The 27,480-nt window shown below is 38.9% G+C and overlaps 2 protein-coding genes across 2 annotated transcripts; both read left to right on the top strand.

The window, feature by feature from the left end:
- The first annotated feature begins 686 nt into the window (after nucleotides 1-686).
- On the top strand, nucleotides 687-4,860 carry LOC134534674 (uncharacterized). The gene is made up of 2 exons (XM_063373137.1): nucleotides 687-744; nucleotides 3,513-4,860. The coding sequence occupies exons 1-2, from the start codon at nucleotides 730-732 to the stop codon at nucleotides 4,596-4,598; spliced, it is 1,101 nt and encodes a 366-aa protein (XP_063229207.1). The 5' UTR covers nucleotides 687-729; the 3' UTR covers nucleotides 4,599-4,860.
- Nucleotides 4,861-16,218: 11,358 nt separating this feature from the next.
- Nucleotides 16,219-19,323, top strand: LOC134534675 (spidroin-2-like). Its single transcript, XM_063373138.1, has 2 exons — nucleotides 16,219-16,346; nucleotides 17,857-19,323. Exons 1-2 carry the CDS (start codon nucleotides 16,332-16,334, stop codon nucleotides 18,859-18,861), a joined length of 1,020 nt encoding a protein of 339 aa, XP_063229208.1. The 5' UTR covers nucleotides 16,219-16,331; the 3' UTR covers nucleotides 18,862-19,323.
- The last annotated feature ends 8,157 nt before the right edge of the window (nucleotides 19,324-27,480 follow it).

A 27,480-nucleotide genomic window follows, 5' to 3' on the forward strand; every position in this document is an offset into this window, starting at 1 on the left:
GTATCGAACGAGTTGGAAACGTGGTTAGCTGAGTTCAATGCCAAAAACTAAATAATTTCGGGGACAATATAGATGGCACTCTCAGTTCCGAGTTGACGTGGAGTTCAGTTGTCGGGTAAAATTGTACTGACAAAGATCCGTCTTATCCTTTTGTCAGTCACGTGACCCGTAGCCAATCAAATTCACGCAATCCGTCCGTTAAAACCTTACTGAGCTTTAACATTCGAAGGACGTACGGATGAAATAAACTCCAACATTTTTACTGGCAACAACCTTTAGTATCTTGTAGGGTTTTTAATTTGGTTTATTTGTTTAGCTGCTTCAACCTAATGTCTTTAACCCTATTTTAACAACTGCAAATACTTTAATAAATGTCAAAGAGAAGACAAATTAGCTGAATGTTTTATTAAGTTCTTAATTTTCATGATCTTCAATATAATATGCCTGTACAATGTAAATTGTCACACTGTTGAAGCCTTCTAGTATGACAGCAGCAACAAAACAGAAGTGTATTCGACGGTCGCGAAGGTCCGTCTCCCCCGGAAGAGTGCTCGTTTGGGGGGGGGGGGGGGGAGGGTGGCCGGTCGTGTGCCGGACACCTCGGGTGAAAGTGGCCGCGGTGGTCAAACTGGTGGCGGCGCAGGCGTGGGTATAAAACACGGCCGTGCCGAAACCACGCCGTCAGCACTCCTCCGCTGCTCCGGCCGAACCTCAACCCTGGGCGCAGCCATGAGGTTCATTCTGGTGAGTATCGCGCCTCATTACGAAGTTGCACAATGTGGCTTTAGAGCACATTAAAAAGATCACGTGGAAAAAAAATTGATTAGTGTCGGTGCGTGGACGCTTACTTCATAACATAAACCGTGTTTAAAAAAAACACATTTACGCCTAGAATGATTATTTGGGTGTTTTTCAAACTAGGTATAACCACACACACCAATAATTGATCGATAAATGTTATTGTTACTATACATAATTAGTTTGATAACACGAATTGCAGTAAAATGAGATGAATTAATACTTCACAATTTTTTTATTTTGAATAAATAAGAATATCGGCAAAACTTAAAAATTTGCATAAAAAATTGCACATTATTTTCATCCGTTTTGAAACAACATCCAGAAAATGAGGAAGACATCCGCCAAGATAATTATTAAACAAGCAGACAATAATTATTATGTGTGTTAAGCATTCAGCAAGGCTTATGTTAATAAGGAATAATAATTACAAATAGTATATCCCCCGCCCCCATCGAAACTACAGGTATGCAAGGTGGCACAGAGGGAAGGTAACTCGAGTCCCATCGACTTGCCGTCGTCATGCTGGTATTGTATTGCTATAACTAGGTCGTCATGGTGATACCTCAATCGTGAATCGAGTGGTTCGGAGCCCTTTGTAATAACGGAGATTGCGGCTAAACTGTGCTTAAGACATAGGTCTAGTAAGATATTGAACAAATTCTGTGGACAGTGATGTCATTAAACCCTAACCAAAATTTTTAAACCAATTTAAGAAATTTAGATAAAATCCCCAATGCTTCAAACCAATAAAGACGCATTACCGCTCCGTAATAAATCACATAAATACTTAAGACTTATTTCAATTGTTTAGAACAGAGGCTTTAGGAGAACAGTTAGTAGCTGAAAGGAGTCACGTTGGTTCCAATAAAATATAAGCTTCAACAATTTTTAAATGTTTGATATTGAGAATTTGCCGCAATTAAGACAGAGAACAAACATTACTAAATAAAAAAAACACTGTCTCTTTCGACAGTACTTTTCACCATGAACAATCTATTCTATTTTTGTTAATGAAGCAGAAATATTCATGTTAATTTACAGATATTTGTAAATTTGTACATTTACTTGAAAACCACTCTATCACTACAAAATAGTGTTCGCAATAATGCTAGGTTCGGATTCTTACCCGAGCATTCACGCTTTGTGTTACCTTAGTACCTCCAATAGTTAAAGTTATTTGTAACCGCTGAATAGTTTTCCAGTATTAACTCAGTATATTAATATGCGTAATAAAACAATTTGAAATTGAATTCTTGAATATTAGATTATCATTTCTGTGGTTAGAAAAAAATATGCTTGATTGAAACCTTAATTATAATATATTAAATTATGCGCCAATTTTCATCACTATAATTGATGAACTATTTGTAAAATCCATTCCTTAGAAATTTCAGCCATTTTAACAAGTTACATATATTCATTGCTTAATTGAATATAAATTGGTAAAACTAAACGATAAACCATAATTGTTATTTTTGAATAGCTATTTACTATAATGTGAGATATATTTTCATGGTTATTGCTTAGTCTTGATAATTAAGTATTCTGGATTCTTTCAAATACATCAAGCTTGGGTTTAAAAGTTTTGATTAGTGTTTAATGAAGTTAGTTCATACATATACTTATTTATTTTATGTTCCTATAAGTCATAGGCACAGCATCATAGTCGCAATTCGTGTTTTTTTTTATTTTTTTTTTAGATTTAATGAAGTCGATGAAATATTATGAATGAATCCGATCAAAATACACATTATACGACAGAAAAGAGAATAGTCACGCTATTTATCACAGAATGAGAGTATGCTTAGAGATTTTAATTCAATTATTTTTTGGGCGTACGCTTGAAGGTTAATTTTATTGCGTAAAGAAACCCCCTTGTACACGTCTAGAGTTATTTCGGGATTCCATAAAAGGAAAAACGAATTTAAGATGGCTTGAAAAGACTCAAAAATTTATCCTCCATAATGTTAACAAGCTCCCACCGAGAGTTACACAAATCAGTACTAATCTCTAGTAAAATAATAAGTTTGAATTTTGTTTTTAACGCTTTATTCGGTAACTTCTGGGGTCGTCTTACACGCCAATGATGGAGTAGGATACTTCGTAGTTGGCTTCAAAAAACAGAAGCACTTCTATATTGAATGAAATATTTTCAGCGAAGGATTGTTTTATTTTTAATACGATAATACAATTTAAAAACAAATATTAAATAAAAATAGTTTTAACTACCGTCATAAAAAAAACAAGTATAAATTAAACCTTCATGAAAAAACACTAAAATTTTACCTTTCAGCTTAAAAGTATAATATAATGTAATAATTTTTAATGTGTTTTTAAAAAAAGCAAGCTTATTTAACTTAAAAGTGAATTTATATTCCTTTAGTAAGATCCATACAAGCTTTCAGTGAATCGTAATAATAAAAATATAGATTAAAACATGTAGGAAAGGATATATATACATTAAGTTCAAAAAAGAATAATTTTCTTTGTAGTAAAGAAGGCATAAATAAAAATTTTAATTCTTGCATTTTCTTGTGATATCAAATAGATAGTACCACTTTTCAATTTTATTCTCGTTTGATAGTCAAATAATTAATTTTAATCACCCTTTTCACTAAACCAATGTTCATTTATTCCACATTAAAGAGTCCACTAGCATTATGTATATAATATCTAGGGTGTATCTTTCAAGAACACGTTTTCATTTCCAGGTTTCCACCTTGTTTCTGGCTGCCGTAGTCGCAGTCCGAAGTGAAGCCACTCAGGAAAAGAAACAGGAGAAGAGAGGCATCTTGAGTGGCATCGGAGGCGGCTACGGAGGCGGCTACGGAGGCAGCTACGGAGGCGGCTATGGAGGATACGGACTAAGCAGTGGTCTGGGATATGGCTACGGTTCCGGTGGCTACGCTATCGGATCTGGTATTGGCCTTGGGTCTGGTCTCGGGTCTGGAATCGCGCTTAGCTCCGGCTATGGACTTGGCTCCGGCTATGGACTTGGCTCGGGCTATGGACTTGGCTCTGGCATTGGATTGGGCTCTGGCATTGGACTAGGCTTTGGTATTGGACTGGGCTCTGGTATTGCTCTCGCCGCTTCGGCTCCGTCAGTCCAAACCGTGACGCAGACCGTAGCTGTTCCAGTGCCCCAGCCCGTACCTGTGACCATCAACAGGCCCGTGCCCGTACCTGTAGCACAGCCCGTCCCAGTGTCGGTACCCAGGCCCTACCCCGTCAGTGTCCCTCATCCCGTACCTGTCTCTGTGCCCAGGCCGTACCCTGTGAGTGTGCCCAGGCCAGTAGCTGTGCCTGTGCCTCAGGCCGTGCCTGTGCCAGTCCCTCAGCCCTACCCCGTCAGCGTGCCTCATCCGGTCCCTGTGCAAGTGCCTCAGCCCGTGGCTGTGCCAGTGCCTCAGCCCGTCACCGTCACTAGGCCTGTGATAGTCGCTTCCTCTGGCTTGGGAGCCGGTCTTGGAGGAGGCATCAGCAGCATTGGTCTCTCCGGAGGCAGTCTGGGAGGCATCGGCTATGGAAGTGGCCTTGGAGGCGGTCTGGGCTATGGCTATGGACTTGGAGGAGGCATCAGCAGCATCGGTCTTAAAGGAAGCAGTCTGGGAGGCATTGGCTACGGCAGTAGCCTTGGAGGAGGTCTGGGCTACGGCTATGGACTTGGAGGAGGAATCAGTAGCATCAGTCTTGGAGGAAGCAGTCTGGGAGGCATCGGGATTGGTTCTAAATATGGTTATGGATCCAGCTACGGGTATGGCTCTGGCTACAGTCTTGGGTCGAGCAAGGTGTGGTGAAGTTAATCTGGATATTAATGTCGCAATTTTAAGATTTTAATTTTAACAGTTATTCGTTCGACTCCATTATTGTGCGGAAATATATGATTTTAGCTACTTGACTGTCCAATGTGCCTAATATTGTGAGAAAAAAAGCATCACCGGTTGTTATTAACGTGAAAATCTTCATTAGGGCTCATTTGTTCCTTATGTGACTGAATTGTTCCTTTTTGTAATTTGTTACTGTTTATTATACTTTTTATTAATAAACTTTTTAATATCATCTGTTTTGTTTTATATTTGCATTGTTTACCTAACTGAAATTTATAAGGAATATTTTATCTATTATGTTTATCATCCAGCACTAATGTCATTTATTGGTGTTAATTTTGAACTGTTGGAAATTTGTGTACAATAACTTTTAAATAATACATATTTTAATTTATAAGTATGTATTTATTGGGGTGGCCAACATGTTAAACCCGCCACTTATCACTGCTTAACACAAGCGCTTCCATCGTATGAAGTACTTCAACACACCTTGCATTGAATCAGGTTTATATTTTATTATTTTATTTTCTATCAAAAATATTATGTATTAACACTATTTTTTATTTTTGTAATTTTTTTAAATATTACAAAATTTTGAAATTAATAGTTGAACGGCATTCCCTTCATAAATAACTATATAAAACCATTTTTAATAATTTTAGAATTAAATATTTATTGAGATGCTACTTATTTAATTTATTGTGATATCTGTGTGACATACATTTATACCAAAATTTAAAATAGTCTGGCACTATACACATCAGATACGCTTGGAGACAAAAATACATACATCACAATATTTGAAAAGAAATGTCATATACTCTAAATCAGCAAAAAAAATCCTCCGAAAGCTTAAGTCATTTTAAATTAAAACATTTAAAGAAGGCACCCAGTCAGAGAAATGTGAAAACCCTGCACACAACAGTCATTTCGTATATCTGTAACTAATAAAGCATCTTATCATTTGCTATCTCACCAATGTGATTACAGTATGGACATAAAATTATCTAAATTTAATATATCACTATTATCACCCTGCTAAGTGTGTAAATTTGTACATGCATCCAATTAACATTTTTTTCTGCGCTTCACCGTAATAAATATTTTAATATGATAAAACACGCATGACTGTATGGAACAAGATAGAATTAAAACGTCTCAACTGACTAACATTAGAATGTAAATGTCTTTATAGATAAGTTTAGTTTTACGAAAAAAGTATTTTACTTTTAATCTGGCACACATTTCACAACTTAAATATAGATCTTTAAATCTTTAATAATATTTTTAAATATAAATAACTTTAAAAGTATCTATTTTAGACAGTAAATCATTATTAAATATAATAATATCAAAATCCAAAAATTAAAAAAAATATATATTTGTATTCACAAAATTTTACACAAGTAAAAATATACATATAATTTTGAAAATTTTAAAGTGAATCCACAAAGACCTACTCTTAAGTGAAAAATGTTGGACTATTAACACACTGTGTAGTTCAAAAAATTTGATTCAGACATTTTGTAGTAACGCTTTTTAATTAAACCTACACTTTGAAAAACTTAAGCGATTGTTTCCAATTACCTCAACGCAAGCGAGCTTACGACAGAATATTTTATAAAAACTAACCAATAACACAAATTATTCTTAAGATACAACTACATTTAATAGTAATAACATTTATACACATTATCACAATTTAACCCTTATTCAGTCACACTTTACTGATGCCACAACTAAAGCTGAGCATAAGAGTTAAGCAACTACCTGAATTGTAATATTTTCTAGGTGTGCTTCAAAATAGATAACGAAGTTTTATCATTATATATGTTAGAAGGAACTTTATTTTTTTGTATTACGGTATGTATTTATAAATAAATATTATCTGGGAGAAAATTCTAACTTTTTTTATGACGAAGGGTTTCATAGGTATAAAATTCAGAACTTTGCGAAATCAAAACAAAGGTTATAGAAAGTTTAGTAAAGTATGCATTCTCGAAGAAAATTCTGATAGGTATCACTTAAGATAGGATACAATTTCGTTTTCACAAAATATTAATGTTCCTAATAGTATAACTAAATTATAGAGCCATAAAGACATTGAAATCTATTCAATAAGCGAGACTCATGATTTGTAACTTAATTTAGTTTTGATAAGTTAAAATTATTAATATATTTATGTTAAAGTATAAACAATTTTCTCATTTTACAATTTAATATTTCAACTTGTATCCCTCGCTTTCGGTTGAAAATGATTTTAAAGTTTTCTCCCATAACCGTTGAATGATGTAGCTAATGTAGAAGAATAAACAGGTTTTGGTTAATTCTTTTGATAGGAAGTGGCTTTTGCAAAGTTTACCACTAAACCTTTTTTGAACTGACTGGTGTTAATTTTTTTTATGATTTATGTGGATTTAAAGTCAAAAAGTTCATATATACTAAGTGCAATTTTTTGTAACGTGGAATTTCAAAAGTCCAAACACTATTTGACTGTGGTTTAACTGTCAATGACCAGAAATAACTTACTGCAATCGCTCGAAGAAAGTATTTAAATAAAATTAATTTTATAAGAAATAAAAAAACAAGTACATTCAGTAGTACATAAAAAGGTTTCCTGGCACAGAGACAGGGTGGGTGCATGTGGTACAGACCGCCATCTTGGATATTGATGTCATGACAATCTCTCGCGGTCTACAAAACCGTGCACAACATCCGCTCTCCCGGTAACTATTCCCAGAGGACAAACCCGAGAAGGAGTGAAGGATGGTTCTTTTACATGTCCACAATTGGAATTAAATTCCAATCATGGGCGTGGGTTCTGAGAGCCGAGAAACGGATATGCCGTTTCCCATCGCAGTATGGTTATTGACAGCCGAACAGCTACTTCGAGAGGTTGAGGGAACCCATCCCAACATCAGCCAACCAGCCATCAACCCGCCTTATAACCCCAGGTTACCCTCAGTGCAAGCCCCCACCGAGGGACCAGTGGTACCGATACGGAAACACGCCTATCACATCTCTGGGACCCCTCGGTCACTCAGTTACTCGTGATGCGGCCGAGGCCATCCACCTCTACTAGCTGTGCAGGCTACTAGCCAAGCATTAAGTACCTAACCACTTCCATTCGTCATCAGAGTGGGGACTCCTCTAAATGTGCTCCAAGCATAGGAGCTACCACTGCCACCACGAGTCTATCTCCAATACCGATCCAGGGCCGTTTGAGGAAACCTCAGCAGGGAAAAATTTATTCTAGTAAGGATCAGTCACGTAGCAACCTTCATATTCAGGTAGAGTGCTGTCCCGGGCAGCCAGCGGCGCCGAGTCGCCCCCGACAGGACAAGGGATATTCTCATTTACTAACCCCAGACTCTCCGCCGAAAATAGGTTACAGCAAATTAAGGCCTGGGTTGAGCCCGTCGGAGCCGACTACGAGCCACACGTCCGCCCTTCGTTATTCCATACGCATCCTGGGTTCTTCACTGTGAGCCCGATGCCTTGGACACCACCTAGGGTTTGGAAATCCAAAACCCCCCGATAGATGTTTGGATAGTCCATAGGTGTAGCCACCCGTCCACATCCTATTAGCCTACCAGAATACTCATTCCAAAACACCGAGGAATTCAGAGGAGTGAGCACCCCCGGCAGTGCCCATAGCTGTTATATAAACACTGGTGCCACGAGAAGGCTATGGGTTGCCGTAAATGAGAAAGGCTTCACACACCCGGTTTGGAGTCCTGGCGAAATCATCACTCAGATACTAAAGCCGACTACGCTCCAACACGTCGTAGGTCAGCAATCATGGCCCGCAGGGACCCAGGCTCCTAAGTCAGCATGTGATTTCACAGCAGCCATATTGGATGACCTTGAACTTTTACCTTAACCCCTGCGGCTATCTTGGATCTGCCATTTATTTTTTCTGCCATTTTGGATTTTCCATTTTGTTTTTAAACCTTTTTGTATGTGTCATTTTGGATCCACCATTTTGGTTTCTAGACAATCCGCCCTCTTGGATCCGCTATTTTTCATCCGCCATCTTGGATCCGCTATTTTGCATCCACCATCTTATTTCCCAGAACATTTTGCCATTTTGGAACTGAATGCCTCACTCTAAAATGTTAACTTATTTTTTGGCTTCTGTTTTGAAAATTTGTAAACGTTATGCTAGATAATCGGGAAAAATTTCAAAATTAATAGAAATTATAATTTAATAAAAATTTTTTGGAAAGAACTTTTGTTATTTGAAAATCGTCAGCCATTTAGATAATCAATAAATTTTATGCTATATAGTTGGCAAAACTTTTAAAAATTTATAAATAATTCAAAAATAAATTGTTAATATAAAACGTACCTACGATTTGGAGTCCTCGGTTTGAACCTGGTGATGGCAATAGATTAAAAATTGCAATGGATCCTTCCTCCACGGAAGTCCTGGCAGAGGGTACTCCCACCACTAATGCCAAGGTAATTATTACATCAGAGAGTATAACATCATTGCAGCCATCTTAATTTTTCTTTGCTGGAGGCCACCATCTTGGATCCGACTTTTTTTCGTCTGCTAGAGAACACTGTTTCCTTATAAGTTTAATTTTTACCCGCTAGAGTACAGGAATTATTCGTCGCCAGGGCACCCTCTATATTTTTGACCAACTTGGCCGCCATCTTAAAAATGGGCAAGTTTACATTTTTTTTAAATTTGATTCATTCGATCGATTTATGTCCTAGTTTCGATCCTTGATCAATAACAAAAAATATAATTTCATTAAAATTTACAAAATAAGATCTCAAGAAATAAATAAAAAAAATTACAAATAGAAAATTTGTTACATATATCTGCAAGTATAAAAGCAAGGCAATTACTAGTATTTTTCGGTTTCTCCATTTACTACCCACGAGTTAAAGAAAGGTGGGAAGCCCCACCACTTGACATAGGATCGTCGATTTCTTCGTTTCAGAATATTCTCCAAAAAGTACGTACCGGAAGACAGTAAAGGCTGAATCTCTTCAGCAAAGAAGCCGCCACGAGTAGGTTTGCCGGCCAAATCTTCGAGTTAGTATGTCCTAGGCTCGTATTCGCGAACGTGGGTCAGACGGAAGTGTTTGGGACTTATTTCTCGAAAACAACTTTCTGCTTGGAGAAACGCACAATGTCACCTATGTTATCTTGATCTTTCGTGGCTCTTTCTGTTTCGTGTTGGAAAGAAAATCGAAGCAAGGGATCATCAATTGCGTCTTTGGTCTTCATTTTCGTGGTAGAATGCACCGTAGAATTGTATTCGCTTATTAGTTTCGGTAAGATATCCAGCCACTTGTAATTTCCGATAACCGATAACTGTCGCCACATATTGGTGCGCAAAGTTCTGTATTACCTTTCAACAACAGAGGCTTTGACATTACTAAATGGTAAGTAGTGTTTGATGCCAAACTTCTTAACCAAAGCCTTGAAGATCGCATTGCAGAATTCTTTCCCGAAATTCGACTGCAGGTGTGACGGTACACGCCCATCACGCAAAATGATTGTCAATGCCTTGGTTACGTCGATTGCATTATTCGATTTCACAGGTCTGGCCCAAGCGAACTTGCTATACACATCGAAAACAGTCGACATGATTTTAAATCGTTGTTAATACTGGAATATGGTATCATTTCAACAAGGTCCGCCTGGAATAAATCATTAAGTCCACGCAATAGCCTACGACTTTGCGCCCAAGGTATTTTTTTCTTGCAAGTAGCGTGAAGTTCGGGAGCGATTCCAGTTTCAACTCATTGTATGTAGCTGGCTTCCCTGAGGTCTTCGAGTATGGAGACTATTTCGTTGATGTATGAATAGTTTCCTAAACTAAACGAAGCAAGTAAAAGTCTTAACTGTAGACCAATTCATTTGGGTAGTCCCAATTATCATATTCAAAGTTCTGTTTACTTTCTAGCTTTTTTAAACCTTCATCATTTACTGATATGCATTGAAGAGATTATTGAGAAAGTCTATTATTTCATATTATGCGTTTTGATATATGCCACTTTCTGGGTAGTTATCGCGGAAATGCGCATGTTTTAGTTTTAGAGAATTCTTACACTCTTGAAAATCTTCGTGGCACTAGCCTTTAGGTTCCTTACGAAATATAAATTCGTACAGACCTGTAGTTCCCTGTGTTTAGTACTCTTCTACACATATGTTCTTTAGTACCAAGGAATCATATATTAAATTTTCTGTACACTCAATAGGTCGTGTCATTATTCAGACTCGAGAAAGATCTGAAGTATGGCCGGACCATTGCATTATATTGTCACGATCCACCTTCAGAGGGGGGAGAGAATCGTAGCTCTTTACATAGAAACAACTCGCTTGGCATCAACTAGTCTTAACTTCATAAAATACTTTACTGTACCTAGGATCATAGGTTCGTCATCCCGTACAGGATGTCTGGTGAGAGCTGAACTAAGGGGATTTTGCAAAATAACATAATACTTAATTAAAATTATTTTATTCTTAAAGTCAAATACTCAACATCATTTTAAAGAACATTTAAATAGCAGGATTACAATTTAAAACAATAATCTCTTTACTTCCTTAACGATTGAACGACCTTACAAGAGAGAGAATGAGAGAACTTCACTAAACACTTCCCTAGTCCTTCCGAATACCTCAAATCATAATTAATACTTAAAATTAAAACAAAGATAAGTCCATACTCACATTTTCCGAAAAGCCTTTCTTGATCGATTACTTTAAAAAAATAACGTAGGGGCCTCTCCTGCCCTTGAAATCCCGAACGAACATTACATTTTAAAAACTATGACGCGTGACCCCTGACGAGGGCCATAGCCTCCGCCCGAAAGCTTGACGACTACATTATGACCTAACTTAAATTAAACGACTCGTGGCCTCTGGCGTCGACCATAGCTTCCGCCCGAAAGCTTGAAGATGACTACATTATGACCTAACTTAAATTAAACGACTCGTGGCCTCTGGCGTCGGCCATAGCTTCCGCCTGAGTGAGCCTGAATTCCTACATCACGAACGAACTAACAACTCGTGACCACAGGTGAGACGCATAGCCTCCGCCTGAGTGAGCCCCGAGTCACCAATCACTTGCGCTTAAATTCGCGCGCCCTGCCGCGCCTAGCATAACAAAAGCTCGTTATTGAAGTCAAATTTACTAAACAACTAACTAGAACATCTGGGAAGACTACCCCCCCTCTACCCCGATGTGCAGGCCACACCGCGCGGCTTGTTACGACAGCGCGCCCCAGTAACTGCGGCCCGTGGCTGCGCCAGCGCGCGGCCAAACAAACAAACAAAATTCTGCAAGCCCGCAGCGCGCCGCGCCGGCCCCGTGCCCCAATTACATGGTCACGCCACTTGCGCTGACGAGTGAACAGAGCAGCCAGCCCAGAGTCCCGTCAGTAAAGTCCCTAAATTTGATTTCAACAACCCTGCAAAATTTCAACCCGCGACAATATTTGTGTCCACGAATCCGTAACTTTTTCTTATGCATAGAGTCTCTACCTGTAAAGTGTTCTTCTTCTGGAGCTGATTCGTATTTCCTCTTCTTTGCATTAGGCATCTAGTCATCAACTTTTGTCTTCACACTGAAGATTGGTTGTACCTTATTTTGATGTTCGTCGAGACGACTAGGGATTGGTTTAAATATTTCTTTTTTTTTTCATTTCATGTGCAAGTCTGGCTCTTCTAGCAAGTAGATATTTTCACGAACAGACTATATAGCACGATGAAGGTCCCACATTTAACTGGCTAAACAAAGATTGTAAGACTTAATTTTATACTTAGATACTTCTTCCCTGTGGTTAGCAAGATCTGTATTCGTTGTCAAGTGTGATAGAGATGCATTCAGGCTACTTTGAAAAGCCCTCAAATCGTCGCGTCTTTGTGCGTTGGATACTTCGATCATGTCGCGAATTCGAGTATCCGAGGTTTCCACACGCTGGTTGAATGCTAGCAGGTACTATAGTGATTCGTTTTTGTCACTTTTTACTTTTTGAGCCAGTAGCGAAAAGTATATTCGGATATTGGCATTGTTAGATTCAAAAACTATATTTAGTATGGTTGTGCGACTGCTATGACAGACTCTTCTATTGCTATGACTTATGTTTGATGTTAAAATTATCTCAACCTAGTTTTTACCTTCCTTTATATACAGTCCAATCCTTGACTATAACCGTGCTCATTTATCTACCACAAGTAGCACCTGTCTTTGAATTCATGGAAAGTTATGTCGGTGTTCATGTGGTCAGCGTAAGCATGACGTAAATAAAATTAATTCATGCTGAAAAGTACTATGATTTTTGCGTTGTGTCGTAGAAAATATTTCAGAATTCGAATGTACACAGGTAAATGCAGTCTACTTTGGCGAGTAGACCCATGGAAAACTACTTGTATTATGCCTTGATTTTCGCAAATAATTCGTTAATAACAAACGCTAAATCGGCTCTTGCTTTGCATTATCAGTAAACGGAAAATACTCAAGGCCTTCAATCGAACGCATAATCGTAGCTTAGCGCTGATACTTTGGCTATTGCAACATGTTGGAATGGAGGTAGACATTTATCAAAACGAAAGTTCTTTTTATCAATATCTTATTAAATCATTATTTTATTAATTTTTAAAAATTACATATTTTTCCGATTATAATTACGGGTTTTCAAGATAACAGCCATAGCGAAAAGTGCGAAATTTGAGATTTGGACATTCGATTACAAGATGGTATATTGTTCTAAAAAAAAACAATATGACGGTAAAACAAAAGGGGCGGATCCAAGAGGGCATAAAAACAAAATGACAGATGCAAGATGATGGAAAAACAAAATTGTGGATCCAAAATTGCGGAAAAACATAATGGCGCATCCAAGGTGCCCGCCGGTGTCATGGTCAGATGTGAAGGTCAAGGTATCCTAGATGGCCGCCATGATGTCATAATCCAATATGGCGGTTGGATAGGCAGGCTCCACACCCTGAATCCATTGTCTGGAACCCCCTTTATATATTATTAGTTTCCCACCTGAGGGTCTACATGGATAACATAGGGCTGAAACACAAATGATCCTGCTGCCCTACCCGAGGGACAGAACTGTTGTTCCGGCCAGCTTGGAGAAAACGTGCGATGAGATGAGATGGGGTATGGAGAAAGCTACGGAACGAATTGGTGGAAGGAAATAGGAAATGGGAGAAACAGGAGAAAACCCACAGACAATGGCAACGGCCACCAGGTTTCCCCGGATCGACTTGGTAGGACGTGAATGTTCTAACTTATATCCACTCAACCCTTGCGCCGCTCACAGTTTTATATATATATTATTAAAGTTAAAATTCTTTAGGCGCGTCATGAAAAAAAACGTATAATTTTTACGATGCGCGTGCACCATGAAGAAAATAAGCACCGAATAAAAAATAAGGCTGTCGAAAAAAATTTCCATACAAATAAAATATATGTGTGCTTTCAATCATATGTATTAGTGATTGATGTTCAATAATGGCCCATAGTATTAATAAAATATTTATTTTAAATATAAAAATAAAAAATATTGTTTATAACCTTTTTTAGTGTATTTTCAAGTGTATTTAAATAAGTATGTATAATGAAGTCAGGCTGCTTGCAAGCTTCCACTGTCGCTGCCAGGGAGTGTATATGGAATATTTAGTAGTGTCATTGACATTTTCACGGGAGTGTTTGTTATGTTGTTATCCCGTATGTAAATTTTATTTAAATTAAAATTATGTTTTAATAAATAATTAATATTTTATTCTGTATGATTCATCATATGAATTTATTTTCGTTATTAATTCATATTTATCTCGATTAATATTTTAAATTAAATATTTTATATTGAATACTGAATATTTATATGATTGTGACGTGACAACGTCTAATAAATCGATGAACGCTGGCTGCACGCACGAAATTGTCCCACTACGGATGTCCCATTACCGATGTCCCACTACATGCGTGGCATCTCTCTGGTATGTTGTGGACGGTACAGAGAACTCGACCGGCACGTGGCGGCGTACTGGTTCGAGGTTATTGTTGTGCACCGCGCCACGGGAGTATATTCGCAAGGAAATGGCGTTCTTACAAGTACGTTTTATTTTAATTACTAGTGTAAATCAGTATATTTAAACAGTGTTGTATGAATATTGTTTTAGCTGTGCAACTAAATATTTATTGCTGGTATGATACTTTTCACGCTTTAGTTTGAAATTGGTAATTATTTGTCATGAGTTATTATTTGATCAACTAAATCACACACCGTATTATAGTTATGAGCCCACGAGCGTGTAAATATTTCGAGTCCAACAGAGAATATGCAAGTTAAAAGAAATTTAAACACATATCGTGCGTGGAATACTATTAATTTAGACCATCTGAATCGATTATTCTCAAAATGGACTCGTGGTCTTTTGGTTAGCGTGGATGACTTCCAATCCAAAGGTTACTTTTAAAAATAAATACGCCGCACGCAATATTTCAAAAGTAATAAATATATTTGAATTAATGAACGCAAATAAAAGTAAATTTATTAATTAAATTGTACATTTCATTTCACTCCTTTGTATCCATACAAAATAGTGATAATTCAATAAAATTGATTCAATTTTATTCATAAAAGTATGCAGAGGTAGATTTTATATTACAAAAGATAGAAAAATTAAAAAAAAATTCTTCCTCAAAGAATATAATATTTTTAATGCCTAAAAAGTTTGTTTGCAAAAACCTATTACGGCTCAGTCTCAGGCCGAATATGATAGATTTCCTTTTTCTTCTGGATCAATAATTTCATCAATGTGTTGTTATGACGTTGTCACGTTAAACTATCGTCCGTAAACCGACTTTACAGACAACCAATTTTTTTATTTTAAATTTTATTGAATTGTTACTTTACCAACCAAAATTATATCGTTCCAGTCATTTTGTTATTGTGTTTATATTAATTAATAGTATGCAAATTTTAAGTTAGTTTAAACTACACCATGTAATTATAACTTCTTACGCGCGTACATAAGTGGACACATATATTAATTTTTTAAATATGTTATCTTGTGCAATAAAAGAAACGAAAAACGGGAGGAGTACGCTTACGGAATACAAAGGGTACAAATATAATTGGGTGATGAAATCTTGTAGCTGTGACAGGTTAAAATGTTCACCAGCGAACCAAAAATTAAAAAAAAACACCTCTCTTTTGTAATATTTTCTTTATCTCCGGCACAATAGGAACGTACTCAAGATTTCACATATAAACCGCAAATTATTGTATAAATTTTTGCCAAATAGCTTAATTTATATAAATCCCAATGTGCGATTCACTGACTGAATGATTGTCTTGTGTTTAAAAATCTGACCCACTTCCAGACGAGCTAGAAACTCGTAATTTTGAGAGAAGATAGATCTGATTCCGTAACTGACCGAAATTTTTTTAGAAAATACACATTTTTATTGTGTTTGCCGTAAGCAGAAATGTTTCAGTCGCGGACGCAGAGAAGGACCGACTGCAGCCGGATATTTCATGCGCGCTGGTGTGCTGTCGCGCGGTGATAACGGCAGATACTCGGGGGACACAGCTCCGAGCCGACGGGCGATTGTTTAGGCGCCGATTAACCAAAAGCGCGCACGCCTCGGTATATAACGGCGCGGCGACGACGATGCTACAAGCACTCGCTCGCTCCGCGCCACACACGGAGGATCCACCATGAGGATCCTTTTGGTGAGTAAACAACTAAAATAGTTCACGCAACCTGTTTTTTATCTTTTCACTTAAAATACACCTTCTAGCTAGATATAACTAAAATTGGACCTTTTTTTTTCATAAAAAGAATTCCAGTAATCGCTAGAGATGTGTTACATTTGACTTCGGTAACGAGCAAATTCACGTCTTTTTTATGTTGCAAATAAACTCATAAAAAGAAACTCAAACTCGAAATATTACTTAGAATTCTTAAAAATAATTTCGTTTGTGATACATGCATAGGCCAATGCAAGTTGTGTTTTCAGCTACATTTCTTGACGCGAATCACACGTGATTTCCGCACCCGCTACTATGTAGAATTCCTTTCCGGAACAGCTTAGTCGAATATCAAATAAAACTGATAGATAAAAGATAAAACTAATTGAAAAAATTCTAAACCTCGGGATTTGACCTGATTTTCAACAAGGAATTTTACTAAAACGATGCCCATGTTGTAAAAAATATTTAAACATTTAATACTATAAATTATCCTATTGACTTTGTGAATTTTGGTTCGCGCCATCCGTCACAGATGGAAACATTATTTTTACACATACCCGTTCCGTGCGACTTCAGTTCCATTCACGAAGTAACTCTTAACAAATGCCGCATACCGAGAGTTAATATGTTACACATTAAAAGGTACCAGTAGTAGGGAAATGCATCACGTGATTGTTTACGAATAAGTGACAATCATTGGGAGTTAGTTTAAAAAATGCTGTTTACAGATAAACATGTTATAATAATACTTATACTATTGGTACTCATTTCAAAAAATATATATTTTTCAATAAAATTTTATAAAACAGAACACACCAAAATCAGCTGTCCCGTCCTATGCTCGTCGGTATGCAAACATCCCCTCGCCCGCAAAAAAAAAGTAAACTTTTCTTCTTGTTTGCAGTGGAGGTCACTAAAAAGTATATTTTTACTGCATGTTAATTCTATGAATGATGTGATTCTAAGCACGTTTATACAAACGTATAGAAGATTCAGAGTAGGAAAGGCCATGGTGGATGAGTGGTCAGATCAGCGAATTTGTGTAGTACCGAAATAAACATAAAGACAAATAATATGATCTTAACGTTTACAGATGTGGTTTTTGATTACCTAAAGATATTTTAAAATTCAAAGACCTCATTGCATGTCCTCATCTGTACAAAAAAATTTAAACATTGTTTTGCCATGTTGTTATTTCATTATTTTTCTATTTTAATAACTGTCATTAGTATTCATGAACCGAAATAAGATCCCCAATTTGTTGCTATTATTTAATTATATTTTTGAGAAATATTATTTATAATAAAGCAAATACATGTAATTTTTAAGGATAAATTCTATCATATATTCTTAATATAAAATAATATACCAGATAAATAAGTTTTTTTGCATTATATGCCAAACGTGAAATTGATCACTTACTGATTGCATCAATGTTGTCCTCTAGAGTTGTGCAAACAGAAATATTTGATATTTTGCTTACTTTCAGATTTCCTCTTTCCTGCTGGCGGCAGAAATTAGCTACGCTTATGGGAATCCCATGAGTGGCATCAGGGGACCTCCTGGAGTAGAATTCGTTGGTCCATATGAAGGTGACAAAGGAGAACGTTTTGGAGGCGGCTTCGGAGGGCCTTCCGGCGGTCCTAATGAAGGGGGAATGGAAGGGCCCTTTACAGGAGAACTTGGATATGGTTTTGGTCCCGGGACTTTAGGCTCCGGCTCTTTTTTGTCTGGGTCTTTTGAACCTGAGACTCTTGATCCCAAGCCGTTTGGTTATGGGTCTCTTGGTTCCGAACATCTTGGTTCCGGGCCTCTTCGTACCGAGCCTTTAGGACCCGGACTCCGTGGGCTGAAATCTTTTGTTCCTGAGTCTTTTGGATCCGGTCTTTTTGGTTCCGTGCCTTTTGGTTCTGGATATTTTGAGCCGAGCCCTTCTGAAAAAGTGCCTCTTGGTGCCGAAACTTATGGTTCAGGGACTTTTGATCCCGAAACCTTTGGTCCTGCTATGGGAAATGATCTACTAGGACCTGAACTCGGGGCTGGTATTGGGTACGGAGCTGGGAAAGCACCAATAGTACCATTTAACGTTGCGGAGCCTACTGTGGTAAGAGTCTCTCGACCTTTTTCTGTCCCCGATAACACGCCAGTGCTAGTACCAGTGCCAAAAACATTTCATTATATGTTTCCCCGATTCTGCCCTGTGACCAAGAATACGCCTGTACACATGAATGTGCCGAGAGTGCGTGTAAAAACAGTGCCATGCCCCTACCCAATCACTGTCCCGAGACCAGTCCCGGTCTGTGAGGTAAAAAAAATACTAGTTCGCGTGCCTTATCCCGTGGCCCAGGTTGTTAAACGCCCAGTGCAGATTCCTGTACCACGTGCAAAGTATGTGTGTGTGAAGAAACCTTACACGGTTGCTGTCAACAAGTTCCATTTATGCCCCAAGCCACAGCCGTACCCTATTAAAGTCTCTAGCAAATCATGCTGCTAAACGTTTTATTAATGCATTGAAAATATGAAGCCGAACGCTTTAATATGTTAGGTAATACACATACATTAGATTTATTTAATTTATTGTTTATTCTGTAAATATATTTTAACCTCTCACCACTTTTAGCATTCAGCAAATTGTTTTGACAAAATTATATTATTTTATTTTTATCATGGGAGTATGCTTGAATGTAATTATTAAATGTTTTCCGGACACAATTTTGTGAGTTTTGTGTCATTAAGGAATGTCTCAAGTGACTTGTATTTGCCAGTGACATGTTATTCTCTTTTGTATTCTTTTATCAAGCCACCAAACACTAATAGTGAATTTTCGCTTTTTGTTTTCCTATTAAGAGTGTGAATGTTCTGAATATATATTTGTTACGAATATGTGTATACAATTCAAGATAATTATATTTTTTATTTTTGCTAAAGAATGTGAAATAAATTATTGGGTGTTTTATTTTTTGTATTTTACTTCACTTTAACTTCCTACAAATTTATTTATTTCCTTTTATATTTATTTTAAGTATTTTGGTGACTTTATTTTTATGTAGAATAATTGTTTTTTCCACGTGATTTAATTTCTGAAGTAAGCTTCTGAAATGTTTTAACTTACATGATTAGTGAGCATTTTTCATATTTATAAATGCTATTTCAAGGGAATAATGGATGCAAGATAAAAGCCAATTAAAAAAAAATATAATGAACATTAATTCTTCCTTTTTATTTCAGCTTATTTGACCTGAAACTGTTCCGTTAATTTAATGGAGAATTTAGATAAGTTAAATTGGAAATTTAATTAAAATTTTCTTGTTTAAGCTCGGTTCATTAATCTCTTAGCCGATGTCACGTAGAATGGATATTGAGTTATAGTGCGTAGAACTTCTCGCCCTAGCATTGAACGGATTGGTAGTCTACGAAAGAATAAAAAATAATGTGCCTTTTCCAAGGCAATGGTGAACTAAGAGAAATATATCTGCATTTTGTATTAATATTTTCGATATTTATACCAATAAAATTGTTTCCTTTAAATAAACTTTTTTTAAGGATATAATTTTAGGAAGTACTCTAAAACAATCACTGGGCTAATGGTTAAATCATTCACACTAAAAGAAATACAGCCTTTTTCACATCATTATTGCGTAATAATACAATTACCTCAATAAAATGAGAAAATACTGTTCCTTTCGAAACTACAATAAATATTTATGTACAACTGGTTGCCTTAAAATCCTTATGCAACTCTATCAAATAAAAATACTTACGAAAACTTTCAATTGACAACAAAATGTAACAATAGGTCACTATACTGGTATAATGTTTGTTACTGTGTATTTAATAGTGCTTTAAATACACCTTCAAATATCTTTAAATTATTTGTTTTATTTTTCAACGGCTTTACTATACTAATGCATTCATTCCTTTTCTACTAATATTATAGTAAAATATTTTTTTAAATACTCTCCAAATGAAAAATATATAAAATTTAATTTTTTTAATAATTACCCAGTAAATGTCGCATATTGCACACCTTTGCATGTATTATAATATTTTTATTTCATGCAAAACTGATAATAAGTGACTACTGTCTTAAAATGTGTTTTTCTAAGCTATTAGTTTACAATTTTAAACATGCTGCGTATAAATTTAGTTTCAAAATACAGTAACGATTATAAAATATAATAGTTGTGGGAAAAACTACTGGGATCGAAATTGAAAGTCTAATTAAAGTTTTTACTGCACCTTTTTTTGATTACCAATATTCACATCGCTAACAATAATCAATTACACTTGAAAATTTTGATTCTCCAGTCAATCGGTTTCTACACACCGCACACCTTGCTGGGCCGCACCCCTCGCCCAACACTCGCCGCAGCACTCCTCGTGGACCTCCGTCACGGGACTCCATCGCCGCACTCCGTCACCGCCGACGCAATTTCCTTCGCCAAGGATTCGCTCAATGCTTCACTCGGAACTCCCGCGGCACTCTCGCCAACAAAATATCGCTGAGAAACTCGCTCGCCGAGGAATTCCTCACCCAGGAACTGTCACAGAGGTCGGCATCCGGGCTTAAATAAAGCCTCACACCCTTCCAGAAGTCATAAGCGCGGCTGAGACCAGTCGTGTAATCCTGTCCCGACCCGATGCCTGAAGTGTCGTGACAGGCCGCGTAATCCCGGACCGCATCTTCCCGGGGTGATCCGACGCCGGAAGTGTCGAGAAAGGACTCGGCATTTCGCGCGACGGCCCGCAGGATTTCCAATTGCTGCCAGGTGCCAGGTAGCCGCCCTGATTCAGGGCACAATGCTGTGAGTGGAGGGTAGGAGGGGTTACGACGACCCTTGCAATTCGCTAGGCGCGTGTTATGTCTCACATCAGCGGCGGCCACAGGATGTCAGTCAAGAACCTGCGTGAGCCGGCCCTGCTTATGTTTTGTAAAATTGCCCCCTCCATAAAGCTGTTCGTCCCGAACAGGTAGCGCATCTCTTTAAGCATATTCCCTCAAGCGGTCCAAATGTACCACTTTCATAGATCGCCTCTTTCCTCTCTGGTTCTGGTAGACCACATCATTTAGGCGCATCAAGACTTCATAGGGGCCTTTCCAATATGCTTGAAGCTTCATTGCGGTTATGCAGCCACACCAAATCGCCCTTCTGAAATCCGGTTGAATTGGCCTTCAGGTCGTACCTAGTCTTCAATCGATTCGTCACTAATCTAAGATTCTTGCGGGCCTCTTCATGTACAAGTGCTATTTGCTCCTCTAGATGATTTACATATTCAGTAGTGCTGGTTGGCTCCTTGCGCGGACGATCGAACTTGACATCACAGGGCAGTCTCAACTCCTGTCCAAACACAATACTCGCAAGGGTCTGTCCAGTGAAGTCATGGATGGAAGATCTATATGCCATTGGGAACAACTGGATGTGTTGATCCCAATCATTTTGATGCTCGGCCACAACTTTGGCAAGGTGTTCCTTGAGAGTTTTGATAAATCTCTCCAACATGCAATCGGACTGAGAATGTAGGGCTGCAGTCCTGGTTTTATTTATTCCCAGTAACCAACACACCTCATGATATATTGTCGGTTCGAAGTTGTGTCCTTGGTCTGAGTGGAGCTCCATTGGTACCCCAAATCTGCAAATGAAGTTGTTGACTATTGCATCTTCAACAGTGGAGGCTTCTTGATTAGGAAGTGCATAAGCCTCTGGACACTTGCTGAAGTAATCCATTGCTGCCAGAATAAACCGGTTATCACCTTTAGTCTTGGAAAATGGTCCAGCAATGTCGATGGCTAAACCTCTCAAATGGGGCTCCTACATTGTATGCCCTCATTTTCCCAGGACTCCAGTGTTGTGGCCCATTTTCAGCCGAGCATGCTTCGCATTGTCTACACCAAGCCTCCACATCCTGGCGACAACTCAACCAATAGTAGCTTTGACGGTCTTAGGTAGAGTTGTGTTCACCCCTAGATGACCACCAGAGGTACCGTCATGGATTTCATTCAACAAATCTGCCATTAGACTGTTTGGAAGGAGTAGTTGCATGGTAACTACTTTTCCATTTGGACTCTCCCATGCCTCATTAGTAACCCATTCACCATTTTCAAGGAATCCCACTGTGCTTAGTAAGCTTTCACAGCCCTTTGGTCACTGGAGATCTCGTGCGATATTGGACATCCAGTACCACTCTCTAGCCAGCTTATGATAGGTGCCAGGTCAGGATCTTGTCACTGCGCTGCTTTCAAGCTTGCATTATACCATTTTTCTTCCCTGTTAGTTATTGTTTTTCGCCGAATATCTTCGATCCCCACATTTTCCTCTGCCATTTTGCAATGGATACAGTCTACTTTGCAAAGGTATTCGGGAGAGGGCATCGGCATTGCTGTGAATTCGGCCTTTCGTGTGTTCTATCCGACAATCCATTTAGCAAGTTGTACATCTGAATTCTTGAACTGTTGTAACCAATTAAGTGTGGCATTGTCAGTGCATTATATATATTTTCTCCCATACAAATATTTGTGGAAATGGTGCAAAAACTTTACTACAGCCAAGAGTTCACATCTTGTGACACAATACTTGCGTTAGGTTAAGACAAAACTTTGCTGTAGTATGCTATTACTCGTTCATGTCCATCTTGAACCTGGGACAGGATAGTTCCCAAACCATCTCCATTTGTATCTGTGTCGAGGATATACTCTTAATGTTGATGGGGGTATGCAAGTCTGGGGCTAGTACATAGGGATTTATTGAGGTCTTGAAAGGCAGTCTCAAATGCTGGAGTCAATATAAATTGTTTATTGTCCTCCGTCAACTGATGTTGTGGTTTTGCGATTTTCCAGAACACGGGCACAAACCGTCTATAGTAGGTACAGAGTCACAGGAAAATTCTTACTTCATGCTTATTCTTAGGTTGAGACCATTCCTAACACAATGAATCTTCTCAGGATCTGTTCGCACTTCATCCTGCCATATGATAGGCCCAAGGAATGTTATCTCATGCTGGAACAAGAAGCACTTCTTACGACTTCACTTAAGTTGGGCTCGGCGAAGCCTGTCGAATACATTCTGGAGATTTTGCAAATGTTCCTTCACTGTATTCCCTACAACAATAATGTCGTCCAGGTATACTTTGCATGTTTTTCAAGTAAAGCCATGCGGGACTAGTTCCATCAATCTCTCAAAAGTTGCAGGAGCATTACATAAACCGAATGGTAACAAAGTGAACTGGAACAGACCACTACTTGTGAAAGCAGTCTTCTTCTTATCCTCTGGATGTAGCTCCACTAGCCAATAACCACTCTTCAGGTCCAATGTAGAGAACCATCTGGTTCCAGAGAGTGTATCAAGTGTTCCATCTATATGTGGGAGAGGTTAGCTGTCCTTCTTGGAGATGTCGTTCAGCTTCCGATAGTCCACACAGTATCTCAGGTAACCATCCTTCTTCACTACTAAAATAACTGGGGAGAACCAAGGACTGGCTGATGGTTCTATTACACCACCCTCCATCATACCAGTGATAAAATTCTCTGCTTCCTCCTGTTTTTCTAGAGGCAGCTGTTGTGGTGCCTTTCGGGTTGGTTCTGCATCACCTATGTTGATGTCGTGATAGACCATGCTTGTTCTACCAAACTCAGTATCCGCTAAGGAAAATACATCCTGGTTGTTAATCAAAAACGCTGTGACTTCTTCTATTTACACATCTGTTAGATTATTTTGGCATTGCCTTAGAAAATGCTCTAGATTTGGGTTCAGTGTTTGTGCATCATCTAACAGATGAGAAAGACTCACATTGGCCTACCCAAGAGACTTGTTCGCATCTAGCTATTGGGTTTCCTGGGATAAGAACCCTTGTTCGATAGTCGAGGTATGCCATCCTGGCTGGTACAACCTCGCCGCATCTTGAAATGCTTCGAGCGACCAGGAGTGTCTTCAATCATAACTTCATATCTGGCTCTATCAGGTAGCTCATGTTGCCCCTGGGGTCTCCCGTAATCCTAGCTCCAATTATTTGCTCATGGTTTGCTGGAAATGAAACAGATTCGCTAACTACCACTTGCATTACAGAAACTTCCAATTGGTTGGGGGTAAACAAAGCTACCTCTTCATCTTTAATATCCAGTACCTGTCCTTCCATGTAAATAACGAATCCATATCGATTCATGATGTCCACTCCTAACATTACCTCATCAGTGATATCAGCAACAAGAAAGGTCTGTGATAATGTCCAAGTTCCAATCCTTAATTCCCGATCCAGCTGTCCATGCACAGGTCAGATGTCTCCGGTTGCTGTTTTGATTATGTATGGAATGGGTGTTTTTGTCAGCCTTTCTCTATTTACAATGTCTGTGCGAATAATAGATGCCTATTCCCCTGTGTCAACATTAAGTTAACACTCTCTGCCATTGATCCATCCATTTAGCAACAAACTGTCATTACTTCTACGAAATGGGGATACAGGAAACAACCTAGGGGCTACCATTTCCTGTAGAGCAGGCATGTGCCCCCTCATAACAGCTATTTCTCGTTTCCCTGTTGTTATTACTGTTTTTTCTTCCTGTTGTGTTGTCTTCCTGCATGTCAGACAGTCCCACTTCATGTGTCCTAGTTCATTGCAGACGAAGCACCGCGGGCATCCTCCTGTTATTCTGATCTGGTTACCTGGAATTCAGGAGTTTCTTCAATGGCCTTAAAATATCTACTTCATAAGTGGTGTTTCTGGTGTTTGCTGCATTTAAGGGCTCCAGTCTAGCTCTCCTTGACCTGATGCTCGTGTTTCTTGAGTAACTGCATGCTGTCTCGATTTCCATGGCATGGACCAAGGCATCACAGCTCTTCTTGTGTCTGGCCAAACGAAGAGTTTGATGTAACTCCACATCTCTGAACCAGTCTATAAAAGCACTAGTGGCAAACTGATGGTGAAACTCTGTTGGTGCTTCTGGGTAGGCGAGATGCACCAGTCACTCGATGTCGGATTGGAACTCTTGGGCGGTTTCCAATGATATCTGTTCACATTTCTTTAGGGCTGTTCTGTACACCTCACCCATGCGTCGGTCTCCATAACTCAGCTCAAGGGCCTATACTAATACACCATATTCTTTCTTGTCTGTAACTGGTAAGGTATGCAGCAGCTGTAGTGGAGATTTTCGCACGGCCAAGATGCATGCCATTGCCGTTTCTTTATCGTCCCAGCCATTCACTTCAGCAGCTGCCTCAAATTGTCGCCTATGGACAGCCCACGACAATTGGCCATCAAAGGTGTCTGGCTTGAATATTGAGTGCCCAGTTGCGCCTTCCACCTTCAAATCTCCAGAATAACAAGTCTGTTTCGTAGAAAACATAGCTTCCTTGAGCATCCGACGCCACACTTCAGTTACCGCTGATAATCGCTGTTCGGTGGCCTGCTCAAGTTGAACTAAATGTTGTGCCATTCGCTGTTCTGTGGTGTGCTCGAGTTGGGCCAGCTGTTGCGCTACTCATTGTTCAGTAGCCTGCTTGAGTTGAGTTAGCTGTTGCGCCATAAGTTCTTCATTTTTGCTACATGTTGCTCCAAACATGGCACTTTGCCTTCCAACTGGATGCTGGTTTAATCGATCTTCTTCATTTCTTCTTTTGCGGCAATTATTTCGTTTCGCATCTCTTCTTGGTTTTTCATGATGATCTCTATCTCTGTCTTCATAGCATTCGCCATTTTCTCTTGGCAGTTATAAATTTTATTATTCATTTAATCCTGGCCACTCTTTTTTTATTCCTCATTTCTTCCTTGCCACTCTTCATTTCGTTCTTAATTTCTTCCTAGCCACTCTTCATTTCCTCCTGACCCCTCCTTATTTCCCCCAGATCAATTTTCATTTCGGCAAGGAATCCATGACATTTTTAAGCTCGTCAGCAGCCATTTTTCTTCTCCACATACAAAAGCCTAACACTAATTTTTAAGGACGACACTATAATTTACTCTATGAGCAAACCTAGACCCCTACTAAACGCTAAAACTAATTTTAAAAATACTACACTCAAAACTAACAACAGTTCCTAACACTAATTTGTATACAGAAAATCTAAATTCTAATTAATTTTTAAAAATAACTTTTAACTATTTGTTAGTTATTTTTTAGGGCTATCCCACTTCTGACAACAAAATTTTACGATTATTAAATATAATCGGTGTGGAAAAAACTACTTCGTTCGTAAATGGATAGTCCAATTAAATTTTTTAGTACACAGTTTTATTGATTACCAATATTCACATCGCTAACAATAATCAATTACAATTAAAAATGTTTATTCCCAGTCACTCGGTTTTTACAAACTGCACACCTCGCTGAACCGCACCATTGGTGCAACTCTCGCCGCAGCACCCCTCGTGGACCTCCGTCGCGGGACTCCGTCGCCACCGTCGCACTTCCCTTCGCCGAGCATTCGATCGACGCTTCGCTCGGAACTCCCTCAGGACTGTCGCCCGCCCGCGGCACTCTCGCCACCAAACTATCCCTGAGAAACTCACTCATCGAGGAACTCCTCGCCCAGGAACTGTCGCGGAGGCCGGCATCCGGGCTTGTATAGAGCATCGCGCCATTCCTGAAGTCACGAGCGCGGCTGGGGCCAGTCGCGTCATCCCGGGCCGACCCGACGCCGGAAGTTTCGAGAAAGGCATGGGTAGCTCGCACGACGACCCGCGGGATTCCCAATTGCTGCCAGGTTCCAGGTAACGGTGCCAAGGCTGGGCACCGCGTGGGGTTGCGGTGGGGGTGAGGGGGGTTGATGACGACCCTTGTAATCCGCCAGGCGCGTGTGGCATGTCTCACGTCAGCTGCGGCCACGTGACGTCAGTGGCCGTGTGGGGTTGCCAGCCAGCTCCAAACCTGCGCGCGCCGCCGCCGTGCTTACGTTTCGTAACAATACCCTGAACTGCTTTGTTCACTACCAAAATTATAAAACTGAAAAAGACTCGTGCATATTTGTGCATGAGCTAGAAGGGACAACATTTTTACTATGTCTGGTTTTACACACGACAAGCTTGGAATTATTTTAAATAATCGACTTGTGGCTTATGGTAACGATTCCAGAAAGGTAAAGTAATGTTTTTGCCATGCACATAGGCTAAACTTCTCTAGCTCCGA

This window comes from Bacillus rossius, chromosome 8, assembly GCF_032445375.1.
Source record: "Bacillus rossius redtenbacheri isolate Brsri chromosome 8, Brsri_v3, whole genome shotgun sequence".
NCBI lineage: Eukaryota > Metazoa > Arthropoda > Insecta > Phasmatodea > Bacillidae > Bacillus > Bacillus rossius.